The sequence below is a fragment of the Alexandromys fortis genome, unplaced genomic scaffold, assembly GCF_014885135.2.
Source record: "Alexandromys fortis isolate MF-2015 unplaced genomic scaffold, M_Fortis_MF-2015_v1.1 scaffold_193, whole genome shotgun sequence".
Lineage (NCBI taxonomy): Eukaryota > Metazoa > Chordata > Mammalia > Rodentia > Cricetidae > Alexandromys > Alexandromys fortis.
In genome coordinates this window covers 1,989,036-2,015,181 of record NW_026068083.1, presented here as the reverse complement: position 1 = coordinate 2,015,181, position 26,146 = coordinate 1,989,036, and the positions used below count along the sequence as shown (strand labels likewise).

General features: G+C 48.6%; 1 protein-coding gene across 3 annotated transcripts in view; it reads right to left on the bottom strand.

Moving 5' to 3' along the window:
- Ttc28 (tetratricopeptide repeat domain 28) overlaps positions 1-26,146 on the bottom strand; it is a 460,167-nt gene that overhangs the window by 57,044 nt on the left and 376,977 nt on the right. For all 3 annotated transcript variants that reach the window (XM_050122047.1, XM_050122048.1, XM_050122049.1), the window contains 6 exons: positions 15,677-17,018; positions 14,031-14,554; positions 10,930-11,039; positions 8,794-8,923; positions 3,804-4,022; positions 1,817-1,982 (listed from right to left, as the gene is read on the bottom strand). In XM_050122047.1, coding sequence (XP_049978004.1) covers positions 1,817-1,982; positions 3,804-4,022; positions 8,794-8,923; positions 10,930-11,039; positions 14,031-14,554; positions 15,677-17,018 — 2,491 coding nt within the window. The remainder of the gene's footprint in view (positions 1-1,816; positions 1,983-3,803; positions 4,023-8,793; positions 8,924-10,929; positions 11,040-14,030; positions 14,555-15,676; positions 17,019-26,146) is intronic.

Genomic DNA, 26,146 nt, shown 5'->3' with positions numbered 1-26,146 from the left:
CCCCCCCCCCCCCCCCCCCCCGGATTTCCTCTGTGGGCCAGCTCTTCCCTTTCCTTCTCACTTGAAGAATAAAACTCCTGGGCCAGGGAGGCCCGGTCACCTGACACACACATGCTTGCTGTCTGCAGATGCAGCTTTGCCTCGCTTTGGCCTGACTGGGCTTCCAGGCACTTATGATCTAAATCTCACAGGGCATCCATACTTCCATATCCTTGTGGTTCACTACAGAATCACCCTCTGTGACCACCACAGCGTGGCCCAAGGCCAAGGCCAGGCCAGCCTGGGATGCACAGCAACCACAGTGTGCATACGGGCGATGCTTGTTTATCCTTCATAAAAACAGAAGCTAGAAAATGACATTTTATATGATTTGGCTCTTTTATCAAAATATGATATTAATTTTGATAATGAAGAATAGAATAGGCCTGGCCTGGAAGTCTATCTGGGTGAGGGCTAGATTGCCTTGACCCTGGTTCTGACACCAGCGTGAGCAAGTCCCATTCCACTTATGTCCTTGATTTCAGCTGGACAGGAATCTGAACCAGGCGGCCATTCCATCCCCTTATAACCTTGATGCTACACTGTCCAGTGGTTATTCTGTTCCTCATGTAAGAGCCCTTTTATAAGTATATAGCACCCCAAGAAGCACCTACACTTGGAGCCAGGACAAGTGTCCACGGGAGCACAGGAGACATCCTGGGCTCCGTGATTCCAGGCTATTTAGGACAAAAGCAGAGGTTCTGCTCAGACCCCACTCTGCCTGCTATGGACGAGTCCTAGCCACTGGCACTCTGGACAGCTGGTGCTGTCGAGTCATGTCTTCTGGGTATAATATGATCAGTACTGTGATGACCCACTAGATTATCAGAAGATGAGGGAGGCCTGCTGGGGCTCCTTCACGGAAAGAAGGCCAGCGGTTCTGCTCCTAAAACTTCAGCCATGGCTGCTGCACATGATCTTGGGGGACGCTAGCACCTTGACACCGTGTCTACCATCGCTCTCCTGGGATAGAAGAGGCACATGACCATAGGATTTCCATGCCCATCTGTATAGGAAGCAGGAGGGAGCTAAAGTGGGATGTCTTGGTGATACAGGTGTTTGAGGGTCAGTCGCGCACCCTTTACCCATGCTCTGTAAGGCAGCCCCCTAAAGTCCCTCAATTACCAGTTTGGACTTGTGGGGAACACATCTGTTGCTGGTGTCCAAACTGAATTGAGTAGATGTTTTCATGAGAAATGAAACATTTGGTTACCATTGCCCAAGGACTTGGATACTTACAAATATACTTTGGCAGCTTCTTTTTGAAGGAAGTGTTCGGAGGAAACCATTTTCCATACAGAAAATGATCCAGCACCGTAGTGAAACACTATCAGAAGCACTCTCCCCTCACACCATTTGTAGAAAGCCACCTCTGTACCCAGCCCTGATATCTGGGAGGCCAACTCTCTCCACTTCAGCCTCCCACATTCAGACCTCACAGATTCTGTCAGTCAGCTACAGCACAAACTCAGTATCCTGTTTATAGATGGATACAGTCTCTGTTTAAGTTAGCTGACATGTTACCTTCACAGCCATGGTTACAGTCAGTGCCACAGCCTGCTCAAGGAACCCACATCTCAGAAGAGGTCCTCTCCCACCTCAGGATTTTAATGAAAGAGCCCCCTCCAGGGCACGTGTGCTGGACTGTTGCTGCAGTGGCTGCGCTAAGACCAACAGAGCATGTGATTCCCATAAGTGTCTTCTACTGGTTCCTGACCCCAAATCCTAGAAAAACCCACTCTACTGGAACAAAGATGAACGAGGCACACCCTCCTACCTGGAGTAGTAAGACTCTACCCCCAGGGCCTCCCGGACGCTGGCAATGTGCTGCTCCAGGGCGGAACTGGTTGCTATGGGCAGAGTTGCACTGCTGCTGGCTTGGAAGTCACTGGAACCTTCCACTGAGTTGTCACCCAGGTAATGCTCGTGAAACTTCAGGATTCCTGCAACAATGTAAGCACGGCAATGTCATGTATGGTTGGGTAGCAAGAGATCGAAGGAAGGTAGGAGAGGGGAACTTGAGTGCTGTGTGACTTCTTTGCCAAGCATGCTGAGATCCCGAGGTTTTGGGTTTTCTAAACTGGAGCAGTGCTCACTCATAGCCATGCTCTGAAGACACAGGCCTGCTTCTCATGACACATGCAAAAGTCCTGAGGTCGGATTCCTTCCTATGCACTTTCAGAATAGCGCTCTGGGGACTCCTGCTTCGTGATCAGTGTGCAAGTGTCCAGATCAAGCTGCAGTAGAGACCGAAATCCTGAACAAATCCACACTAGTCAAGAGGAAGTGGCACCAAAGATGTTTTGTTTCACAAAAGCAAACCATAATGAGCAGAGAGCCATTTAAAAAGAAAACCAACTGGTCAACGGCCACTGATGGTTTAAGGGAGGGAAAAGATGGGTCTGTGAAACAGAGGCAGTCTACCATGACTTCCTGGCAATCAGCATAAACTGTGTCCTCATATGGTAATGAGGTACGCTGGTCCTCCCATTGGATTAGAGCCCTGGCAAAAGTTCCAGTCTCATAACAGCACAGAGAACAAAAGGGGACACAATAGGTACCTCGTTAGACATGGCTCATTGTCACACAGATCTGGCATGCCACCTGGCAAACAGTCTTTACAGAGAAGGCTCTTAATATCTGCCAACCATCACGCTCTGTGCACACAAGTGTGAGCCCCACTTGGAGGCAGGGGTGCAGATGTCATTCATTAGGTCACCAGAAAAATCACCACTTAAAACATAGCATTACAAGGTTGGGGTGGGCTGGAGAGGTGGCTCAGAGGTTAAGAGCACTGACTGCTCTTCCAGAGGTCCTGAGTTCAATTCCCAGCACCCACATGGTGACTGACAAACCACCTGTAATGAGATCTGGTACCCTCTTCTGGTCTGCAGGGATACAGGCAGGCAGAATACCGTACACATAATGAAGAAATCAATCTTAAATAAAGGCTAGGGATAAGAGTAAGGATGCTGTTTGTGGAAAGCCCAGGAGGATGTGGCTGTGAGGGAGAGATGGTCATGCCGACAAAGAGCAGGCCCAAGTGCTTAGAAGCCATAGCTCTGACATTGTTACCCTGGCACCATCATTGCCCTAACACCATTGCCTTTACTACAGATGGAGAGAGAAGCCTGTCACTTCTCCCTGGCAGCTGAACTTTTTCAGATGTGCAAGAAGCCCATCTTCAGGATTCCCAATTAGTAAACTCCAATCGGATCTGGTGTCTCCAACATGGTGAGGCCACCAACATTTTATTATGCAAAAAATGTGGCCCCACAGCCAATTAGTAGTTTTGTATGAATGAAACTGTTACATCCTAAATGTTGAGTTCTGACTTAACCACAGAGGATTTTTACTTCTAAAACAGATTTTCAACAGAACTAGTAAAAAACAAGTTGATTCTGTTAAATTCAGAAATTTAAGTTTACAACTTTCGTTATAAACAATGGAGCGTCATCGTTGCTTCGGTACCTAACTTCCACATGGAGAAAGCACTCGTCAGGTGCATGGTCTTTACTCAGCAGCTGGGGAGCAGCTGCTTACAAATCAGCTTCTGCATTCACCCTTCTTGTCTCCCTTGTCAGTGTTTCCTCAACCGACAGCAAGGGGCTGCAAGCCCCTGAGCTGTTTGATTAGTAGGGTGGCACCATGGAACAGCCACTGCAGCTAAGGCTTTTGTTCATCTGACCTAGAAGATGGCACCTTCCTGCTCCACCCCTTCCCTGGCCTCCTCACTTCCTGTGTTTCACAGACGGACACCTCACCTGCTCCAGGAGCAAGCAGCCAGCTGTAGAGGTAGCCAGCAGCCAGGGAATAGTAGAGCACCAGGCCCCGCTGTGCGTTGACCATCTCCAGGATCTGATCGATGGTGATGGGCGAGTAGGGATCCGAGTCCTGTTGTCCCGTCTGTCTTTCTACCAGCAGGTCAGCAAATGCCCGTGTCCGACCTCTTTCCGCTACTGCCAGGGCTTCATCATGGTGGCCTAGGAGACAGAGGGACCGGTATGATCACTCGGGGTACAGCTGAGTGCCTATCTGAACTGGGAAAGGAAACTGAGCATGAGATTCTGGGGAGATGTTCTTTATCACTGCCTGCATGGGTGTCCCATGCCTTGCTGTCCCACTCTGCGCACCTATCATCCCATGGGCAAAGAGCCGAAGCCTCTGAGACCTCTAGATTTAAGCCACTTCTTTCCCAAGCTTTCCTTCAGCCTTCAGTATACAGTCTAGCCCCATCTCCTCTAAGACAGTGTGCACACTTGTCACATCAGTGCAAAAGCATGGCAACGTGAAGCCACAGGCTCCCAGTGAGGGACACACTGCAGAGGATGGACTTCAGGATAACAGCACCATGGAATTGTTGCCAGAGCAAGGGCTGCGGAGAGAGACAGCTCAAGCCACGGCTGCAGTGGCTCTTCAAGGGGCTCCCCCTGCTGCCAGGCAGCCTGAGAAAGAGTAGTTTGATGTGGGAGTGATTTCTTTCTAATCTGTTGCTTTCATTGGTTAATTAATAAAGAAACTGCCTTAGCCCATTTGATAGGCCCACCCTTAGGTGGGTGGACTAAACAGACTAGAATGCTGGGAGAAAGAAGCTGAGTCAGGGAGTCGCCATGATTCTCCCACTCCAGACAGACGCAGGTTAAGATCTTCCCTAGTAAGCCACCTCGTGGGCTACACAGATTATTAGAAATGGGATAGATTAATATGTAAGAGCTAGCCAATAAGAAGCTGGAACTAATGGGCCAGGCAGTGTTTAAAAGAATACAGTTTCTGTGTAATTATTTCAGGTATAAAGCTAGCCGTGTGGGAGCCATGTGGGCAGCTGGGTGCCGGGGACGCAGCTCTGCTGCTCCTACTACAACAGAGTGGCGCCCAGATGTGATGGACTAAATCCACTTAAAAACCTGAGATGGCTTAAAAATAAGGGAGAGAGAGTTTAACACAGATTTTTGCTGTTTGTTGGTGGCGTGCTGTAGAGAGATTTCCTGATTCAGCATCAGCAGCAGAAAAAAATGCTGCGTCATTTTAAAGCGTGGCTTCTTGGGGCTGTGCTGCCAGTGTGAACTCTGGCTTTAAAGCATTTCAATGGCTTTTATGGGACTGGATGTTTGTGTTCCCGCTTGGGATCGGAAGGAGAGTGCTCTGAGACCGTGCAGATGGCTCAGCACTCCCCGCCTGCACCTGGGCAGACAGCAGAATCAGGCTTAGGCAGGCAGAAGAGCATGGTGGATTCCTGCCACCATACAGAGACGTGTTTTCAGACTGCACAGTGCTCTGCGTGTCAGATTTGGTTGTAACTTGGATGAAAAGAGTTTCTGTGCTGCACACTCAGTCTCAGAATTAAACTGCTGAGTGAGGCTCCAATGTGGACTTGCTATGTGTCTGGAACTGGACACAGCTCAGGGGCACCAAATGGATCTGAGGCAGGAGCAACTGCTCCATGCTGAACTGTGCTGGTGGGCAGGAACTACCGTAATTACTGTAATAACAGCGCAGTTAAGGTTTCGACTGGGCAGGACACAGATGGTACCGTATTACTTGTACATGGTGCAACTTAAGTTTTTAAGAACGGCTTAACATTTTAAAAAATGCTCCTGGATAGTAAAAAAAATGTTACAGATTCACAATAAAACAGATTCAGACACTGTTGGATGAATGTACGTAGGCTTGGGAGAGAGAAGAAAAAGAATATAAAGAATAAAGTTAATGTCTTAAAAAGAAAAAGGGTAAAGTCTTTAAAGAGACAGAGTACAGAAGTACAGATAGTTATAGATTAAGAGAAATAAAGAAAAATAAGCCACGTAAAAATGGAAAATTCACAGAGAGTCTGGATTATGTACATTGTGTTTTCTTTAAAATTTTTGACTGTGAAGGAGCTAAGTACAGAGAGACATTTCATTATATGGGCTGCTAGGCTGAACCTGCACATATGTTCTAAAGGTATCTTGACTTCAGAATTTGGGTCTAAGGATATGATGCTTTGGAAAAGTCCTTCTTTTGTTTTCACAGAGGATGTGACCCTGTGGATTGCATCTATTCCGATTTGGTATGATAGACCACGCCCTCCTGAAAGGTTGCTGTGAACACCCTCAAAAAATTACTTCACTCAACTGCCAACTGAGATGACCCTGGCACACAGGTTATACCATGAAAGACCTAATTAACGACACCCCCATTCAGCAGAAAGCAATTTGGAGAGAAATAACTGTGCCCATATTCCCAAATATTGTTTATAAATGTTCTTTTACATTTAAAGGGGGATATGATAGAGATATAAATAATTTGCATTGATATGGATTTTGCTTTAGTGATTTAATTTTAAGGTCAATTTTGTTATATGTATATGTATTTCTGATCTTGATTAAGGTATTGTGATTGTGTAGTTCATTTAAAAATGTAATGTATAATTAGAAATATAGGTTGTTAATGGATAATCATCAATAATAGTCAAGCTTGTAGTCATTTTAGTTAGATTTTCTAGATCTATAGAGATATATATCAGTTAGATAGGCATTCTTCATATCTTTCAAAGACTGAAGAATATGGCATTTAAATGTTTTAATAACTTAGGACTTTTCATGACAATGAGACACGTCTGCTCCTGGCAGCACCAATCTACTTCAAAAGGAAGATGGGCATCGAAGAGGCTCGTTATGGAGTTTGATAGCCATTTGGGCAAGAAACTGCTCTTGCCTGGACTGATGCATAAACTGGACACAGAGAACCCACAGAAAGAGGACTGCTGAACTTGCCTAAAGGTGAGATGGTCTTTTGGGGTTCTTGACTCATGAAAGAGTCTGTGAGACATTCTGCAGGACACAGCAGAAAGTGACTGAACTGTCTTTGTAATTTCCTGCTTGATGAAAATGTCTGGGGGATACTATGGGCCTGAAGGCTGAAGATGGATGCCCCAACGGTACAGAGGAACTTTGGGTGATTGTCCAGGCAGTGAGATGTCTCTGTCATTTCTAGAGTTTTGGAGTTCTTATTTACTTAGGTATTATTATATCCTTCTGGAGTCTTTGATGGAGTTGAAGAATGGATAGTTACAGTTTTCCTTAGTTATGATAAAAGATAAAGTAGATATAAATATTGTAACTGTGATTCTTGCTTAATACTGTTTTTCTATATGTAATTTTACTATGTTAAAGTTAAAGCCTTTCTTTTTTGTTTAAACAGAAAAAGGGGAAATGATGTGGGAGTGATTTCTTTCTAATCTGTTGTTTTCATTGGTTAATTAATAAAGAAACTGCCTTAGCCCATTTGATAGGCCCACCCTTAGGTGGGTGGAGTAAACAGAACAGAATCCTGGGAGAAAGAAGCTGAGTCAGGGAGTCGCCATGGTTCTCTCACTCCAGACAGATGCAGGTTAAGATCTTTCCTGGTAAGCACACCTCATGGTGCTACATAGATTATTAGAAATGGGTTAAGAGGCTGGAACTAATGGGCCAGGCAGTGTTTAAAAGAATACAGTTTCCGTGTAATTATTTCGGGGTATAAAGTTAGCCGTGCGGGTGGCCGGGTGCCAGGAACGCAGCCTGCTGCTCCTATTACAACAGTAATTTACGTGAGTGTATGCAGAGGCCCAAAGCACTTTGCTAATTTTGATGAATACTATGATGTCTATTTTCACTGCCACCCTGACTGGTTTGGGGATCACCTAGGAGACACCCAGAGGTGTCTCTTAAAGGGTCCTTTAGCAAAAAGAGACCCACTCCTGAGCAGCAAAGCCCAGATGGGGTCCCAGACGGAATACAAAGGCCATAGAGGGAGCGAGAGCCGGCTGAGCACCTGCACTTATGACTGTGATGACAGCAGCCTCTGACTCTGCAGACCATGCCTCCCCACCCCACGTCCCCACGTTAGACTGTGTCCCAGCGGCCTCCGACTCTCCAGGCCATCCTTTCCACCCCATGCTGGGCTGTATCCCAGACAAACTTTCTGCAATTTGCTCTGTCAGGTGTTTTGTTATAGTAAAAGTAACTCATAAAAATATCTTCTGGGCCATGCGGTGGTGGCGCACGCCTTTAATCCCAGCACTCAGGAGGCAGAGGCAGGCAGATCTCTGGGAGTTCAAGGCCAGCCTGGTCTACAAGAGCTAGTTCCAGGACAGGAACCAAAAACTACGGAGAAACCCTGTCTCGAAAAATCCAAAAAAAAAAAAAAATCTTCTGGGAAGTGGCTGGCAAGTCATGGAAGAGGCAAGAAAGGGACACTGTGGCCACCAAAGCCCAGGGAAGGGTGGCTGTGGGCTGTCCTGGTACCCTGCAATACACAGGCTGGGAGTAAGGTGGGGAAGAACCCAGAGTAATACAGTTCAGGGCATAGGCAAGTCTATGAGTACAAGCAATAGGTAGAAAAACGCATGGCTGAGCAAACAGAAGAGGCTAGTGTCACCTCAGCACATGACCAGAGGGGGACTGAAGCAAGTGTTGGTAGAAGGGACAACTGGGGCAGAAGTCTCTTGGACACTTGTTCTGCTTTCTCACTATCTGAATTGCTCTCCTGTCATCAAGCCAGTTGTATCACACTGGGCTCATCAATCTATGTCCATGATAGCCCATGAGACAAGCTAAGTGTGTGTTCACTGACGTCACCAGGAGTTCACTGGCACTTGCATCCACTGCTTTGCCACACGCACACATGCACACACACGCGCACATGCATGCACACGTGTGCACACACACATGCACATGCGCACACATGCACACACGTGCACACACACACACACACACACACAGCGGTTGCTCTCACCTAAGCTGACCAGCACCCGCTGCAAGGCCTGGTAGGATGACGTCTGCAGGTCGAAGAGGGAGAGCTTGTAGTCTGTGCTCAGCTGTGCCTCATGCCGGATCGTTTCAAACAAGGCCGATGCCCTGTAAAGCTGCAGGGATAGAGATTGTCACTCACTCTCCATAACTGACACCCAGCCAGTTATAGATGCAAGACGGCTCCTGCTCATGCCTGAGGGCACAACCTAAAAACACCTTTCAAAGGTGTTGAAAGGACAACTGTCAGACTGGTCCTTGTGGACGTGAAGACCGTCCCTCACCCCAGCTGACTACAGTCCACATGACCAATCTTGGACATATGAGGGGATATGAAAGATTAAGACTTGTATTCTGAAAATTTTTTTTTTTGCAGGGTGAGGTTGAATGTTTATTTAGGGGGTTATGGAGGAGGAAAGGTGAAGGGGGGGACAGAGAGAGGGAGAGGGAGAGGGAGAGAGAGAGAGAGAGAGAGAGAGAGAGAGAGAGAGAGAAAGAGAAGGGGGGAAGCAGAGAAGTGGGGAGAGAGACAGAAGCCAAGCTGCCTCTCCGAGAAGAAGATGGAAAAGAGAGTGTATTCTGAAATTTTAAAAGTCAGTTATCAACACAAACAAGAGCTTGTTTTCATTCCTTTAGCCATTTTAGTTTTAGATAGCTATTTAAAGAAATGAAAAAAAAAAACTCTAAAATTATACTTTAAGTTATTTCATCCAAATAAGTTTTGAAATTTAGTATATTTAAATATGTTACATATAATGTTTAACCAAAAAAGTTGTAAAACAATGAAAAGCCTCTACTTCTGTCACCAGACAAGTATGATCCTCCCCCTTGGGCCTTGGGTACACTGGAGACAGACCAGGCTGGGCAATGAGACTGTAGGTCTCACAGAGCCTAGATGTGAGTCTCCAAGACCAGGCTTCGCTTGCCTCCATTGAGCCAGTCTCACTTACATGGAAAGGGGGAGAGAGAGAGAGAGAGAGAGAGAGAGAGAGAGAGAGAGAGAGAGAGAGAGAGAGACAGAGAGAGAGAGACAGAGAGAGACAGAGAGAGAGAGACAGAGAGAGAGAGAGACAGAGAGAGAGACAGAGAGAGAGAGAAAGAGAGAGAGACAGAGAGAGAGAGAGGCACATGCTCACAACCTTGCTACCCAACAGCTATCACTTGGGCCAGGACACAAAGCCTTACTTTCTTTTGTTGATAAAGCTGTTGTCCACCTTCCTAGAGGATTCTGAGGACTAAGTCAGGAAGTACAAGAAGCACTTTCAAAACTGGAAATTGCTGCATTAACAGAAACTTTTATTCTTATATGTGGAAAATGACAGAATTAACCCTTTATATTGCCTTTAATCCTTTTTTTAAAAAAGTATTTTTAATTTTTGTTGGTGTGTGTGGGCACCCACTTGCACACATATCTGCAGGTGTTTGTGGAGGTCAGAAGAGGGTGTTGGGGTCCCTGGAGCTGGAGTTACAGGCAGTTGTGAGCTGCCTGATGTGGGTGTTGGGAACTAGATTCAAATCGTCTGCAAGAGCAGCAAATGCCCTTACCTGCAGAGCCGTTCACCCAGCCCCAACCTCTCCCCCTTCTAAGCCCAGAGCTCAGTCAGCACCTAGCATTCCAGCACCTTCCAGCATGTTCCAGCACGTGCCAGGCTGCATCTCTGGAGACAGCCTCACTCTGCTCACAGAGGGATCCCCTTTGCCTGGCACACAGCTCACAGTATCCACTCAGACGGCCAGCATGACAACAGAGTATCTGCAGTCACCTCCACACATGTGGCCACAGGGACTTACTACCCTCTGCCCTAACTGGAGACCTGCAAGGTCATTAAACCCAATAGCAATGTGTCCTGATCTTACCCCTCTGTGGAAGAATGCGGTTTTATATAATAAACACTAACCACTAACCAGCGCCCAACACAAGAATCCAAGAAACCTTTTTAGTCTGCTCCATGGGTGACTGGGGGTCTTGGCAGCTGCAAGGACTCAGCTCTCAGGCTGGGAATCTCCTACATCAGCAGAAGAGACCAGCACCTCTGAGAACACCATGGCTGCTAAGGCTGCAGAGTACTTGCTGAGGCAACCGTCATGGGTACTTTGGATCCTGGGCTGGAGCTCTGCTTACCTGGTGCTGAGCTTCCTCCAGGTTTCCACTTGCCCAAAGGGAGAGACCAAGACCATGACGAATTTTTGCCTCATCTTCTCTTCGGCCCAATTGTTCAGCTAACCTTAAACCTGAAAACAGACAAGGAAACATAAGAGGGACTGCCTGGATGCTCTTCTGGAGCAGGTAATGTTAACAGAAGGAAGTGCAGGACTGGGGCCAATCCAGCCCAGGGAGAGGACTCTCCCAATGTGACAGCAAGCGAGGGGGTGCCGCAGCAGGGGCCCAGGTGATGGCTGTAGGGCAGGTAGAGACAGGGAAACCAATGGGCCCTAACCCAGAGGCCCTCACAGATGCAAAACTCTGAGCTCTGCAAGGGAAAACTCCTGGTTGATACATTTATGTCCCTGGATTCTCGCCGGCCTGGGAAAAGCTTCTGGTGGGTACAGAGGCTAAGAACACACGGCTTCCTATCTCACCTGCAGCACCCAGCCAGCGTGGATGAAGAGACTCATGAGGGTCTCTTGAGAGCGGAGTGGTGTGCGCTGGACCCTGCTCCTGCTCCTGAAGCTGTTGACATGCTCTGTGTCCTGTCCATTCCTCCCTTAAGCCTGAGACTGTGGTGTGCCTCAGTGGGGTTGCAAAGCAAGCACCATTATGAGCCAGAAGGCTTAAATGACTGTCCTTGTGTTAATGGTCTTCACACAGGCACCCGCAGTGTGGGTCATTAATAGCAAGCTTGTGAATTTCAGGGAACAACCACCTCCAGGGCTTTGTGGGGCAAAATCTGCCAGTAACTGTTTATTGCTTTGGTCACTATGCCCTCTTAGTGTCACTTTGCCTGCATTCCAGTGATCTCTGCACAGAGCAGATCTCTGCAGAAAACACTGTACGGCTGCACAGCTCCACTGTCCACACAAGCCAGGGCTCCCCTCCCATCTCAGTCAGGGCAGGAAGCCAGTGCCGAGCACTCCGGGCCTGTGTGGTCCTGGTCAGCTGAGTGGCTGCTGTGAATAGTGACGCTCAGGTCAGCCTCCTAACCCATGGCATATTTCAAAACACGTGACTCAAAGAGCTCAGAAACAGCATTCTGAATTTAAATCATGTCAGTGGGCAACGGAAGAATTTGTAAATAATGCACATGAAAGACAGTGGTTCTTGGGAGAACCTTCAAAGGCGTGCCACACTGACCCTTCAGTGCAGATGTCTGGCAAGTCTTTGGGTCTGAGAAGTATGGTCCTTTTTGGCAACTCCATTAGGAGACAAATTCTATGAGAGAGGGACTTTGCCAGGCTCCTGCTGTGTTCCCAGTAAGGAGGGTGGCACTGGGCAGATGCCCTGGAGCTGCCTCCTGGGAGCCTGAGCGCTCTACACTTGAGGGCTAGCTGCTCTGCACTGTGACAAAGCCCCAGGCAGTCCCTGGATGGAACCTACTTCCTTTTCTAGTTTCCAGATGGAGAAAGAGCTGAACAAAAGTGGTGGTGTTAGCCAGTCTCAAGCCATACCAGCTGGGATCGTCTGGACTTAGACCCACACAGGATTCCATTGCACAGGCAGGCAGGGAATGCTGGCCCACAGCTCCACTCAAAGCTGGGGTGACTTCCAGCTGAACTGCCCTCTGGGGAAAGAGGCTGCGGTACCTCCTGCCCGGCACCTGAAGAGTGCCTCAGGTGCCTGCACTCTGAGTCTGCTCAGAGCACGTTAGAGACACCTGGTCAGGACCACGTGGAACTCGCGGCTACAGGCCTTCTCCACCAAGCAAACACTGTGGGGAGTTGTTAGATCTGTAGAAGGCTTATCACAAGCGACAATAGAAATGAACGAACTGCAGCATTTTCCATAAACATGGGATTATGGGACAATAGCCCGGTCAAAGCAGCTGCTGCATGGAAGCAGTATTTCAGGAGGGAATAAACGGTGCTGGATTCTGGGTCTCACACTGTTACAGTACTAGAATCTAAGCAAAGCTAGGGGCTCATTTCTACACGCACAGAGCCCCACACAGACAGCAGGAGCCACACAGGGGTGCACAGATCCCAGTGCCAGCCTCTAGGCATTCTCCACTCAGCCTGCTGCTTCCCACTTCAAGGATCCCCCCCCCCCCCCCCCCCCCGCCCCCCCCCCCCCCCCCCCCCCCCCCGGGCTGGGAAACAACAGGATAAGCTTCCTGAACCCTGCAGTTTCGGTAAGGTCAGAAACAGCTCCAGACAGGGGTTGAGTCTGCTCTGCAATGAACCAATCAGGGTAAAATCACCAACTTCTCGGTGTACAAAAATGGACATAAACAAACGATTCTTGGGCTGTGCGTTACAGCTGATGGCAACAAATCTGCCTTGTATGCGAGCTGAGCTAACACGCGCTTGGTTCTCACCACTGTCAAGCAAAGATTTTTTTTTTTTAAAGGATACATCTGAGAATTGCTCTGAGAACTAAAGTCTGGCCGAAGGGACTGCAGGCAGAAGTCCTTACAAAGATGTTTCTGCTTGAAACCTGGAGTCCTTCACTAGTGAGTGGCAACCTCCCCCCCCCCACCACCTCTGAGAGCTTCAAGAGTAGGGCTATCCCTGTATGGAGGAGAAAGGCAATGGCTTTGCTGTGAGACTTTGGTTCACATAGGAAGGACATGGGTGAAGTCCCACTGATCTCGGGTAATTGACAGACTGTGGTTGCAGTGGAGGAGCGAGGTGTCCAATTTCCAGTTCTGCTCTTTGACCTCAGTCTGTGAACTGTCAGAGAAAACACTCAGACGAAGCCTGGCTGATCCCAAGCAGACATGCTGGGCTAGTAGCCACTGTACCTGAGCTAACTGTAAGCCATTATGTTCCTAGAAGGTCACTAGGGTTTGGGGCAGTTGGACATGTTTCTAAAGTAGACCCTCATGATTTTATACCCTAGGTCTTAAGAATCCAATTGACAAGGATGTGATGTGTGCTCTGACAAGCAAAGGGTACCAGCTGTTTGGGCAGCAGGCTAGGGGCAGTACCAGAAGAGAGGGAGGAGGGCAGCTGGAGTTGAGAGAGCTGGGGCAAGGCAAGGAAACACCTTAAAACTATTAAGGGGAACCTGGTGGGGATGACACGGCCTGGAGGTGACTTAGTCTCCCCATAAAGCCTTTTGCCTACCTTCCTGTAAGTACATGACTGCCTGGGAATAGTTCTGCAAGGCGTGGTGCGTCCTTCCCAGGCTGCTATAGGACACTGTCTTGGCCACCAGGTCGTTCATCTGTGCTGCAATGCTCAGGTGCTGCTCTTGATAGACCACGGCCCTCTCGAAGGTGCCCAGGGACTCATAGGTCAGACCCAGGTTCCCATAGGCTCGGCCCTGGCAGGTGGGGTTGTCGGTCTCCTCTGCAATTTGCAGATCGAGCTGGTGATACTGCAGGGCTGTGTCGTACTCCCCCATCTGCTGGTAGACTCCCCCCAGTCCGCAGGCCGCGTCACTCTCCAGGGCTCGGTCCTTCATGTCCCTGGCAATGTTCAGCTGGCGTTCAAGGCAGGAAATGGCTTGTTCATAATTCCCTAACTGGCTGTGGAGACTTCCCAGCTCTCCATAGGCCTGAGCCTTATTGGAGGCCTCCCCGAGCTCATGGGCCACCACAAGCCTCTTCTCAAAGCACACAAGGGCCTGCTGCAAGCTCCCTGTAGCCCTGTGGGGATGCAGACAGAGAAGCAATGAGATCATTCCATGCAGGTGCAGACATGCTAAAGCCCTTGAGAAAATGAAAAGCATTCGTCACTGTCACTTACTATAGACACTCTTAACTCCTTCTCTAGCTAAAATCTATCATGTGCCCTTAGACTGAGATGCAGAGGAATTTCATAATCTGGAAAGCGATTCAAAAGTCATCCCTCAGTGACCTTCCCAAGAGCTTGCAGTTCAGCGGGATGCACACCCCGAGGAAACATAAAATATATTAATAGGCACAATGATAGCAAGGTCTGGGACTCGGGCCTCCCACACCCGCTGCTGCTTAGATGGGAGCTTTTGAAATCACTTTCCAGGAGCTGTAAACGGCCCAGCCTGACTTTCTGGGAGCAGTCTGACCTCTTCCTCCCCTCCAGGAGCCCTGATCCCCGCCCCCCCCAGGGAGGCCTTGACTATCCACATAGGCACCTTCTTGGGTTTCCCCCTTTGGACGGGAGCATCCCTTGGCCAACAGAGCCTTTCTTTGTGCTGCTCAGAGAAAACATGATCATGAGCAGGAAGAGTATGGTGGCAGATGGATTTCATCTGACTGAGCCTCAGTGTCCCCTGTTCCGCACCAGATGGATGTGTATTTAGTACAGCACTGGGATTCTGTGAGGATAGCTATGCAAGTGCCCAGCATGGGTGAGGCTGGATGCACAGGACCATTTTCCCGTCCCTCTGTTACCAGATGGGGTTGAGTCACTGGTGGCTACGGAATGCTGTGCTAATAAACACATTAGTGTGGAGGCATTCACAGAGGTCAGCTAAGCAGATCTGTCCATCTTCCTTCTATATGAACTCTCGTATCATGATCACTGTGTACTAAATGTGAAGTCTGAGCCCTGGGTTTGACTCTCAGCACGTCCTTTGAGGTTGTGTAACCTCAGGTACTATTAGCCCACCCTCCCTGGGCTTTGGTGTTTCTTCATATGCAACAGCAATATCACCCACTTAGCTCAATGAAATGCTGAGAAGTCAAATGAGAGGTGTGGAAACAAGCTGCTCTGTAGCTGGCAGCTGCCCTTCCTGCACAGCTCCTCTCCTCGCAATTGTGTTTAACCCCACTCCCTGTCCGTGTTACCTGTGCCCATTGCCTAGACCCCGGTAGGCCTTGGCTTGGTCTTGCATGCGGTTCAGACTCTGAGCGACAGACAGGTATTGCTCATAGTACTTGATGGCTTCCTCGTAGTCCCCCAGGGCCTCGTAGCAGTCCCCCAGGTTGCCGTAAGCCCGGCCCCTGTCCAGCACAGACTCATTGCCGCTGAGCTGCTGCAGCATGGCCAGCTGCTGCTCGAAGTAGCCGATGGCGTCCTCCATCACGTTCATATTCATCTTTGTGATGCCCATGTTTCCATACACCTGGGCTTCCAGACTAGGCTCTTTCAGCTTCCGCCCCAGCTCCAGTTGTTCCTGGTAACACTTGAATGCCATTGTATATTTTCCCAGGGCCATGTAGACAGCTGCCAGGTGCCCATGAGCTCGGCACTCCCCTGGCAAGTCGCTCAGTTCCTGATAGACCTCCAGCTCCTGTGTGTGATAACCCAGGGCCTTGTCATACTTCTGGATCATTCGGTATGCGGTACCCAGGGCTGCATAGGCACTGGCCTCCAGCCTTCTGTCTTTCACATGGTGAGCTAAGCCCAACTGCTGCTCGTAGAACTTTATTGCACCGTTTACATCCTTTTTACAGACAAATATATCGCCCAGGTTTCCTAGGGCTCGAAACTTAGCCTGGGAATTATCCAGGGACTGAGCTAGGGACAGAAGGTATTTCTGACACTCCTCGGCTTTAGCAAAATTCAGCAGCGCCTTGAAGGCCAGGCCCAAGTTGCAATAGGCTTTTGCTTGGCTCAGTTTGTCATGAAGGTCTTTGGCCAGGGCCAGGTCCTGCTCGTAGTACTTTACAGCCTCCTGGTAGTTTCCAAGGCAGTAGTGAGCGTAGCCAAGGTTGTGGCAGACCTTTCCTTCTCCTTCCATGTCTTGGAGGTCAGGAGCGAGGCGGAGGTACTGCTCATAGTAGGGTGCAGCCTGGACATACTCTCCTCTTGAGCAATGGAAATTCCCTAGGTTGCTTAGTGCCCGGGCCTCACTCTGGATATCTCGGAGCTCCCGGGCAATGTTCAAGTGGTTCTGGTAATGCTGCAGGGCCCGGTCGTGGGCTCCCAGGGCCTGGTAGGCAACAGCCAGATTGCCATGAGTTGAAGCCTGAGAGGCACGGTCATTCACCTCCATGGAGATCTGCAGCTCCTGACGGTGGTACTTGACAGCCTGGTCGTACATGCCCAGGGCATTGTAGGCATTGCCCATGTTCCCATAGGCACGGCCCTGGGCTGCGTAGTCGCTCAGCTCTTGGGCAATGCACAGGTGGCTTTTGTGGAGCTTCAGGGCTGTGTCATAATCGCCTTTCATCTGGTGGATGATCCCTGGAACACAGTTAGACAAAGTATGATTTACAGCTCAATCTAAGGCTAGAGGATCCTGAGCCAAAGGCTTTAGACCGATCGAAGGTGGGGCTAAACACATGTCAATAATGCGGGGAGAGGGGGGTGGCTTCCCATGTTTCAAGCCACCAGGAGAACCCAACAGATTTGATGACAAAAAAATGAGACTATTTTACAAATAAACACGCAAAATTAAAGAGCAAATACAACACGCTAGAGAATATGTGAGACATATACAAAAACTGTAACAGCTGCTGTGGAAAATTGTACAATTCAGTTTAGCTGAAAAAGAAAAATCAAGATCTCAATTTATTAAAATAGGCAAAGAATGATAAATGTCAACAGACAAGCAAAGAAACAGAGAGAGGAATGGGGCACTAGTTTCCTTTAATAATCAAAGAAATGCAAAAATGAACCATTTACCTCTACTAAATTGGCAAATAAAAACTTTAAGCACCCATATTACAGGTGATGTTGCCCTGAAACTGGCGACCATACCAACTGCTGGGCATAAAAGAGAGCACCGACTGTAAAAGCACGGGACACACAAGTGGGCAGGGTTCTGCTCTGCAGCCCTGTGCTGCACAGACCAAGGGGCTGTGTGTGCTTCAATGCTCCGATCCCACAAGACAAGTGACGCTTCTGTGGTCAGCCGTGGAGCTGAGATGCCACCAGCTTGCTCTCCGGAAGGGGCACAGCTCTCAGACCCTGGCAAGGTCAGAGACCCCAAACTTCCCAGGAAGAAATGACCATTCAGTGTGTTAGCGGTGGGAACTTGGAGACCTTCTTTTAGCCTGACCTCTTGAGCTTCCTTCAGGCTTCACGGTTTCAAGCATCCTGGGATAAAATGAATCATTCACTACCTTTCTTCTTTCTACAAACGATCTGCCCAGCCAAGAATCACTGTACTTGGGAGCAAGCCCTGCCCGGCCCTGCTCTACCCTTTCTTCCCAGGGCCACCCTTGTACCCAGCAACCTGTGCATGGCATTTGGATTCTCCTGCAGCGGGTGTCTTTATGATCGCTTGCTGGTGGGAAACAAGAGGAAGAAGAAAGAGAGAAAGGCCTTCAGAGAAGGCTGCCTAGGGCGGCGTGCCTTCATGTGCCTTTTGCCATCCACCAGCAACAAGGCCTTACTGTGATTTCTGCCCTCTTACACAGCCAGCTGCACCGTTCCCCAGGAACCTGGCATCCATCCTATTATAGAAAACGCACGCAGCTTTAGACAAAACCAAGTCCTGTTTAAGAGCACACCTCTACCCAATTCCATCGATGGACTTGGAGACAGACAATATAATGTATCTGAGCCTTCACCTGTTTTTGTTTTAAAGTCCAAAGTCTCCCCCCACTTCTAAAATCAATAAAGTCAGATTATGATCATTTTAGAGATGTGGAATGAGAGCTTGCCATAGTGGCACATGCTTGTAATCCCAGTACCCAAGAGGCATAGTTAAGGGTTGTGAGTTCATGGTCGGCCTGGACAACATACTGTCTCAAAAACATACAAAGAAATAAGCAACACAAACATATTATGCCTCGTGAATGACACCTAAGGTAGTTTGGCCAGTGAACAAAGCCACAGAAGGGGAGTCTGTTTCTCTTACTCTGGCCCAAAGGTCTGGGTAGTGAGCAGGGAACAGTCAGGATGATAATGGCTGCCCAGGGTTGCAACGTTTTCTCAAGGAAGCTGCCTGCTGGTCATGGCAAACCAATCTGGTCTCCAGCCAGCTGCTGCTGCTTCCTTATCTTCCACAAGTCCACAAGAAACCAGAGGAGGGCTTCCAAAATTATAGCTTCCACACACACACAAGGGCAGAAAGGCTGGCCAAGCTGAGCCGGCCTCTCCCTCTGCTGTGTCCCCCATGGCGGGTTCCGGCTGCTGCCAGCCTGGAGCATTCTGTAGGGACAGCGTGCTCTCTTGGCAGCTGTTCTCTTTGTTGAAACAACATAAGGGCAGCCAACAGCTGTCAGCGAATGACTGTACGTGCCAAGGGTGATCTGCGGCTCTCCTGCCCTTCCCCTTTCAGGTGTCACTGGGATGAAGACGTACAGAGGCCCTGTCAGCAGGGTGCTCTAGGTGACAATGGGCCGCAGGGAGGGAATTAAACAAAGATTAGTGGGGCAGAAAAGCCAGCCTCACAAAGGTACGTGGTGAGAAGCCACGTGGCCACGCTGGGTCGCCACAGGTGGGTTACCTGTAGAATAATAATGTCTACCTCAAAGGTTGTGGTAAGGACTGTGGTGACCTGTTCAGTGCACTCTGTGGAGGCCTACGTGGGCAAGTAGGGCAGACCAGACAGATAATATTTCCACTAAAATGATACCGATTACAGCTGAGCAGTAAATTCTGGCAGGTTCTCATCTGAGCTTCTGGAAGCAGAGCCTGGTTTCTTACACACAGTGGGCCCTACTTCGTATTGATTGCCATTAGTGCCTAGCCCAAGTTGGGCTGTTGGAGACTTGGCTCTTTCCTCTGCTTTTAAGCCAAGAATCCAGCTGTCCTCATAGGAAACACAGGGTCTGGGAAACCGGAAAGACACCTCCCCAGTCCAGGCTTACTTTGTGAAGGTTGTGAGGAAGTCTCAGGGAGAAGAGGGGAGTTACCAGCAGAATGCATTCCCTGTCCCCTTAGCTGTACCAGGCAGCGTGGTATAGCAGACAGGCTGGGTAAGGGTGTCAGGGGGGCGCATGCGGAACTATTGACAGTAGAAGCAGCTCAGTGTCCCAACTGTCCTTCACTTATCCTAGGCGTGTGGGGACATGGGGTCTTTATGCAAGCAGAGGAGACAAGATGAGGAAAACCAGGCCACCAGCATGCAGGGTCGTTACACTGTTTCCCTAATAGCTACATAATAAAGCTAGGCAGACAAGTTGGCACTGTGTGTTCTGTGGAGCCCCACTGGGTGCTCTGTGGAGCCCCCTTTGCATCAGGAGACTCTTCCGTGCAACAAAGGCCTGATACAAAAGGCGTGCAACAAAATGGAAAAATGTGCTTAGACCATTTTTCCATTTTGGGGACCTCAGTAAAGGAAGTGATCAACTGGTCACTGGACTCTCTAGCTCCCAGGTCTCATCCCCACCGGAGGTGCAAGGACATTGTGTGCAGACTGGGATAACAGTACTGTGTCCTGTGTTAATTCATGTTTATGACCTTTATACTTGATCAGTCTAGGCTGGGAGGAGACATGGGGTGTTACACTTGCTCTTTCTGACCCTTCCATGTACCAGCTGTGGCCCAGAAACCCTTTCCTATCAGCTTGAGATTCCTGGATCTTCCTTCCAAGTTTTCACTTATATTTGTTCTCCGTGGTTTTGAAAATATCTCAAAGTTTGGGGTGGGAAGGTAGAGACAGGCCTAGTAAACAGAGGCATGAGAACAGTGTAGATAAGTCTCCATTATTTTCACCAAAGTTGAACAGTAAAATATATTTTCAAATGGGGGATAACGCCAGAAATCACCCACCAGACGGCTTTATCAGTTGCAAGTGTCTTACAAAGAGGCCGGCTTTTCCAGGGGCTGCCTCTGCTTGGTTCAGAAATGCCTCAAAACAACTTGAAGCCAATGTGTGGAGGGCTTGGGTCCCAGCTGGTGGTGCTGTTGAGCGAGGTTGGATCTAGTGTGTTAGTCTCATCAGTGGATTAATTCACCACCAAATTCATACCTGAAGGGAAACACTGGGGACAGGCCTGTGAAGCAGATACCTTGTCCTGGATCCTTCCTGTCTGTGCTAGGAGGCCACCAAGAGGTGAGCAGACGTGTCCCAGCATGCACTCCTGCTGCTGTGGCATTCTGTCCCTCCCACAAGCCCCCAGTGGACTGTCAGTGGTCAGGCGAGGGAAACCTTGCACAGCCCCACTGACTTACCACAAGCACACTCTGTTGGAAGCATATGTCTTTTGACATAAGCTTAAGAAAATAGATCACATGCTCTGTGGTCCCCTCCTGACACTGTCCCTAAGTCAAGAGCCGTGTAAGCAGTGACAAGAAGCCACCCTAAAGCCCATATATATTCTATGGGCTTTGTACACAGTCCCACTTCCTACTTCCCTTTGGGTAATCAGAGACACAAGCTGCAGGTGAATTGCTCAAAAATCCCCTGGGCCTCTGTGGTTGTAAATCTCAGCCCGAGGGAAAGATTAATTGTGTTATGAAGTAGGAGACATAGTGATTAAACCTATGGCAGGAGGGTGGCTGGGAAGGGATGCTCCACACTGATGATGAGGTGGGAGGAGTCAGGCGCTGTCATCCCTAACAGTGAGAGCATCTCATGGGAACGAGGCCGGCCCACTGTTAGTCACTGCTGGAGAAATCAAAGCACGCTTGGGTGTTGGGCGACTCCTAAAGGGGAAGCCCCGGAGCAGCCACACAGGGAGTCGGTCTCCAGGCTCAGGGTGGAACTACTGTGCCATGGAGATACCTGTTCTGTCGCCCTGGGTGGAGCCTCAATGGCTGGACCAGTCCCACCTATCTGTACTCTTTTAGACTTGCAAAGAACGAGCCACTTAGAGTGACTTTTACCACCTCCAGGCCAGATGTACCTGCTGGTGCTCCAGGACTGTGCCAGCCTGCAGGTAGCCTCGCATGCCCTTCCAGTCTGTCCTGTTCATCTTTTCTGCATTGATAAGACAATCTACAATCAGGCAAGGGAACCCACTGCATGTCTGTCAGGCTCAGCCTACCCTTGACCTATCAATTCCACACACCACACCCTACTACTGGAATAAGGTAAGAGGCCAGTTATGAAGGAGCGGCAGCGTTCTGAAGGAAGTCGTGGGTCCTGGCACTGCAGGATCCCTTCCATCGCTCCGCTGCTTCATTGCACATGTACTTGGGCCAGCTACTCCCCTCCTGGCCTCAGGTCTCCCCATCTCAAAGACCATCACAATGAAATTAAATTGAAAACACCAGTATGGTGCGCCACCTTCTAGGAAGGGCTGTTATTTCAGACATTGTCAACCAACAGTCCTCAAAGATCTGCCTCCCTCTGGGATCATTGATAAAACGTAATTCAGTATCACTCTTAGACGTAACCATGTTTCCACCAACGGAACTTGACATCACCATCCATAAGGACACAAAGGTTGTCTCCGAGAGCACCTCAGCCTAACTGTGTGTGATGTGAGAACAGGTTGTTTCCTAATGGACAGTGTGTGCAGTAGATGGAGAAGAAAGAGATCTCCTGCCGGGTGTTTTGGTAGGGAGAACAGTGGCAGGTTGTGGGACCAGTGCTTCTAACCAGCCACTGCTACAGCTTGGGTATGATTCGAAGGTCCCTAAAGTTGTCAGTGCTGAGATCTGAGTGTTACTGTGTGAAGTCTGAAGCTGATGAGAACAATCAAGGCATCAGAGTGCCCCCATGATTGAATTCTAATCACCGCCAAAGGGAAGAAACACTAGCCAGAAACACAGCTATGCTCCCACAGCTTTGCCTACAAAAGCCTCATGGTGCACCTGGGGACTTTTCCTCTTGCAATGCAGCCCGTCTGTGCTAGTGTGCTATAGGCTGAAGAAAATGGAAACTCTAACCTGCACAGTGATGGAGCTGCGTAGCCAGGGCGCTGCTGCTCTGGGGTGTTCCCTCTGGAAGCTGTAATGAACAGTCTGAAAAACACCTCTAGAGATGCTGATGCTACAGCTGGTTAACTGGAAGCCTCTGGGCTGCCAGCTGGTAATTAGAGCAAAGTCCAAGAAACCAGAAACCTTCCTTTCCAATCCCGGCTTTGTCAGTGACCATCCCCACTGTGAGATGCAATTCCTCATGAAGATAAATTAAGGACTGGGATGTGACTTAGTGACAGAGCACTCATCTAGCACTCACCTAGATTCCACCTCCAGTACTCCCCCAAAAGAGAAAAGATATGAACCTATGGCCTGTCTTTCAGTTTCATTATTAATAATAAAATAAAAACACCTTTAAAAATATGTAAAATAATATTGTATTTATTAATTGTGCATGTGCTGCAGCACACTTAGAGGTCAGGGGATAACTCAGAGGAGTCATGGGCTCAAGCTCAAGTCACCAGGCTTCGCTAGCATCTGGACCGCCCAGGCGCATGCTAACTTAGAAACACAGCAATAGAAGCATTCCTCTTTCATATCTCAGTGATGCCAGGACACCAGGACCAATGGCTGTGAATCTCACATACACAGTTTCACTTCGAATTGCTCTTCTCAGCATTAGACCCCAAACTCTGCATAAGGCATCTTCCCAGATACACTTTCAAACCTCTGCAACCCAGCTTCTACAAACCCTTCTGGACTGTAGACTTCAGTTGCCTCTAGGCTTCAGAGTATTCTCTATTTCCAAAGTCCTTGGCCCCCAACATCTTATTTCATTGTAGGGTAAAGGGAGTATGGCTGGCCTAGCACTCAGACCACTCACAGAAGCGACAATTATTAAATGATAGATGTGAGGCTTGAACCACTGCCCCACACTGCGCCCTGGGCCACTCTGCCCTCTCAGAGTCTAAGGCAGCACCAGCTGCAGAATCCAGTCATGCTATCTGGGTGAGCAGCAATGTTGCTCCTTTAGCAGAGACCAAATGAGGATGGCAGGGCCTTCCCAGACCAGAGAAATAGACAGGAAGGAGGAGGAATGGAAGGACAGGCTAAGAGATGCTACATCGAAATGACTTCACTTTGTAAATTCAGTTTCCAAGATGAATGAGTTTCCTAGCAAGGCTGAGAGCAGATCATGGGACCCGCTGCTTTAGAGCTGCGGATCTGAAAAGCTTCATTTTAAAATTCCAATTGTATTGAGAGTTCAAACTGAGTGGGTGAAGTCCTAGCCAGTCTGGTGTAAGGTCATCAAGACCTGAGACTCCTGCATTCTGCTCATTTGCTCTATTTGTATGCAGGCTTCTCCTTGGGGCAACATCAAAAACGTGGAAAGGACTAAAGGGGACTGAACTGTCAGTTTCCTCTTTGCTGTTTGATTGAGAGGGGTTTACTGGGGACTGGGAGGCCCCTAGATGGGGTCTTTCGTGCCCTTTGCAAAGGTGCTGGTTTCCTCAAAAACTCACGTTTGGGTTGAAAACTTAGAGCGCATGCTGACGCAGGACTGTTCCAAACTGAATCTCAACATGTCACAACCTAGAATATTGGTAGAGGATGGATTCCTCTGTCTGTCAGTCTGTCCTGCCAGGTCTGGAAATCTACAGTCTGCATCCAGCAACCAGTTTTTCCGTAAACCTGGAAGTCAAGGTGCTATCCAACCCTGTCTGACTGAGATGGCAATGAGGGAGAACATGGAGACCATTCTACTCAAGACCCCTCTGAGACTGAGGCTTTCTTTCACTCTTAATCATATTTATTGAGACAGTATAGTAGACCCAAAGATGAAAGCATATTTACAATTACAAAAGTATTACTTCTGGTAAGTAGCAAAGGCTCTTAGTCAATATTCATTTTCTTCATCATCATCACCACCATCACCGCCATCATCATCTTCATCCCTATCATCATCCCAATAACCATTATCATTTCATCCCCACCTCATCACTATCACCACCATCCCCACCACCATCATCACCACTATCATCAGCAGCAGCAGCAGCAGCACCAAACACAAGGCCTCATTCACGCTAGACCTTTGAGGCCTATCCCAAGCCTCTAACACTCAGTTTTTATTTCTTCTCTCTCCCTATCTGCCTTTGCTAGTTCTGCTAAAAAGCTAAGCATTCATTTCCCAGCCTCCCTTATAGCCAAGGCTTGTTAAATGGTACTACTGCCACCAGTGAAACAAAAGCAGAAGTCTTTTGGGCTCTCAAAGGTTTTGACTTCGGACATAACGCAACAGAAACAGTTTCCTTCCACCAATATGGATGATACAGTATGTGGAGCATTACAGCCACCCTTGAATATATGGTCAAGATGACTAGAATGGGGAAAAAAAGGAAGCACATCTTTACTTAATCTGTTGTACATAAGGACTAGATGTATGACTATAAACCCAGTGCTTTCATGGCAGGCACTAACTGACAGAGCCATCTCCCCAAATCTGATACAGTCCATATTGGACCTTGAGATAATCATTGTCGGCATTTCGTGGAGTTCCTGATAGCCCAGGACTGTTTGGCTTTTTGTTGTTGTTGTTTGTTTTACTTTGATGTGGACTGTTTTATTTGGGGTTTAAAATCATATTCTATGTATTGAATTAAAAATGAGGCCAGGTTCTTTGAGGATCACAAAGGCAATCTGATGATATCTCTCTGTGCCTTGTAAGGCCAAGGCTGTTTGTGTGGGTGTAAGAAATGCGAAAATTGTTCTTTGTGTTTTTGAGTGATTTGAGTGTTTTGAGTGTTGGTAGCAAACAGAGCTGTGTGTGGCTCTGGATTTTGGAATAAAATTTATTTTAGCTCAGTAGTTGTGCTAGTATTTCATCTTTCACTACATAACTATAACTGAGCCATGCCCAGAGGGGCTGGGACGGAACCACATGCTCATAACAGCAGGACAGAGGGTCCACTTGAAATGGGTGAAGGGTGAGGATGGACAGCCACCTTGTTTCAGGGCAGGCGACGCAGGACCAAACTTCCCGTGGTGGCACAAGTGGACCACACACAGCAGCCCCAGCACGAGGGCATGGTGAGAGAAGAGAAGGACGAGCCCCAGCCAGCGATGTTCATCCTTTCCTGTCCTTTGTCTGCATCCCTCAGCCCCTGCAGCAGCTCTGTCCGTTCTGCCTTCCCTGCGGCCTTCGCTCTTCCGTGTGTCTCCCCATTCTCTCTGTTACCCTTCCTGGACACCCAACCCTTTCCACACAAAATTTCCCTTTTCCTTATAAAATGTCCACCTCAAGCAAGCCAGTAAGCAGCGCCCTCCACGGCCTCTGCTTCAGTTCTTGTTTCTAGGTTCTGGCCCTGCTTGAGTTCCTGCCAGCTTCCCTCTGTGATGGACTGTGTGACCTGGAAGTATAAGACGAAATAAACACTTTCTCCCCTCCACTCAAAAGTTCCACCTCTAGTCCATGTCTTTGAGATTATAATATAATGATATAATTTCCGCCTTCCCTTTCTTCCTTACAAGTCCTCCCAAATATGCCCCTTTCCCTCCTCCAAATTCATGGCCTCTTTTTTCATTGATTGTTATCACTTGCATATATGTATGTG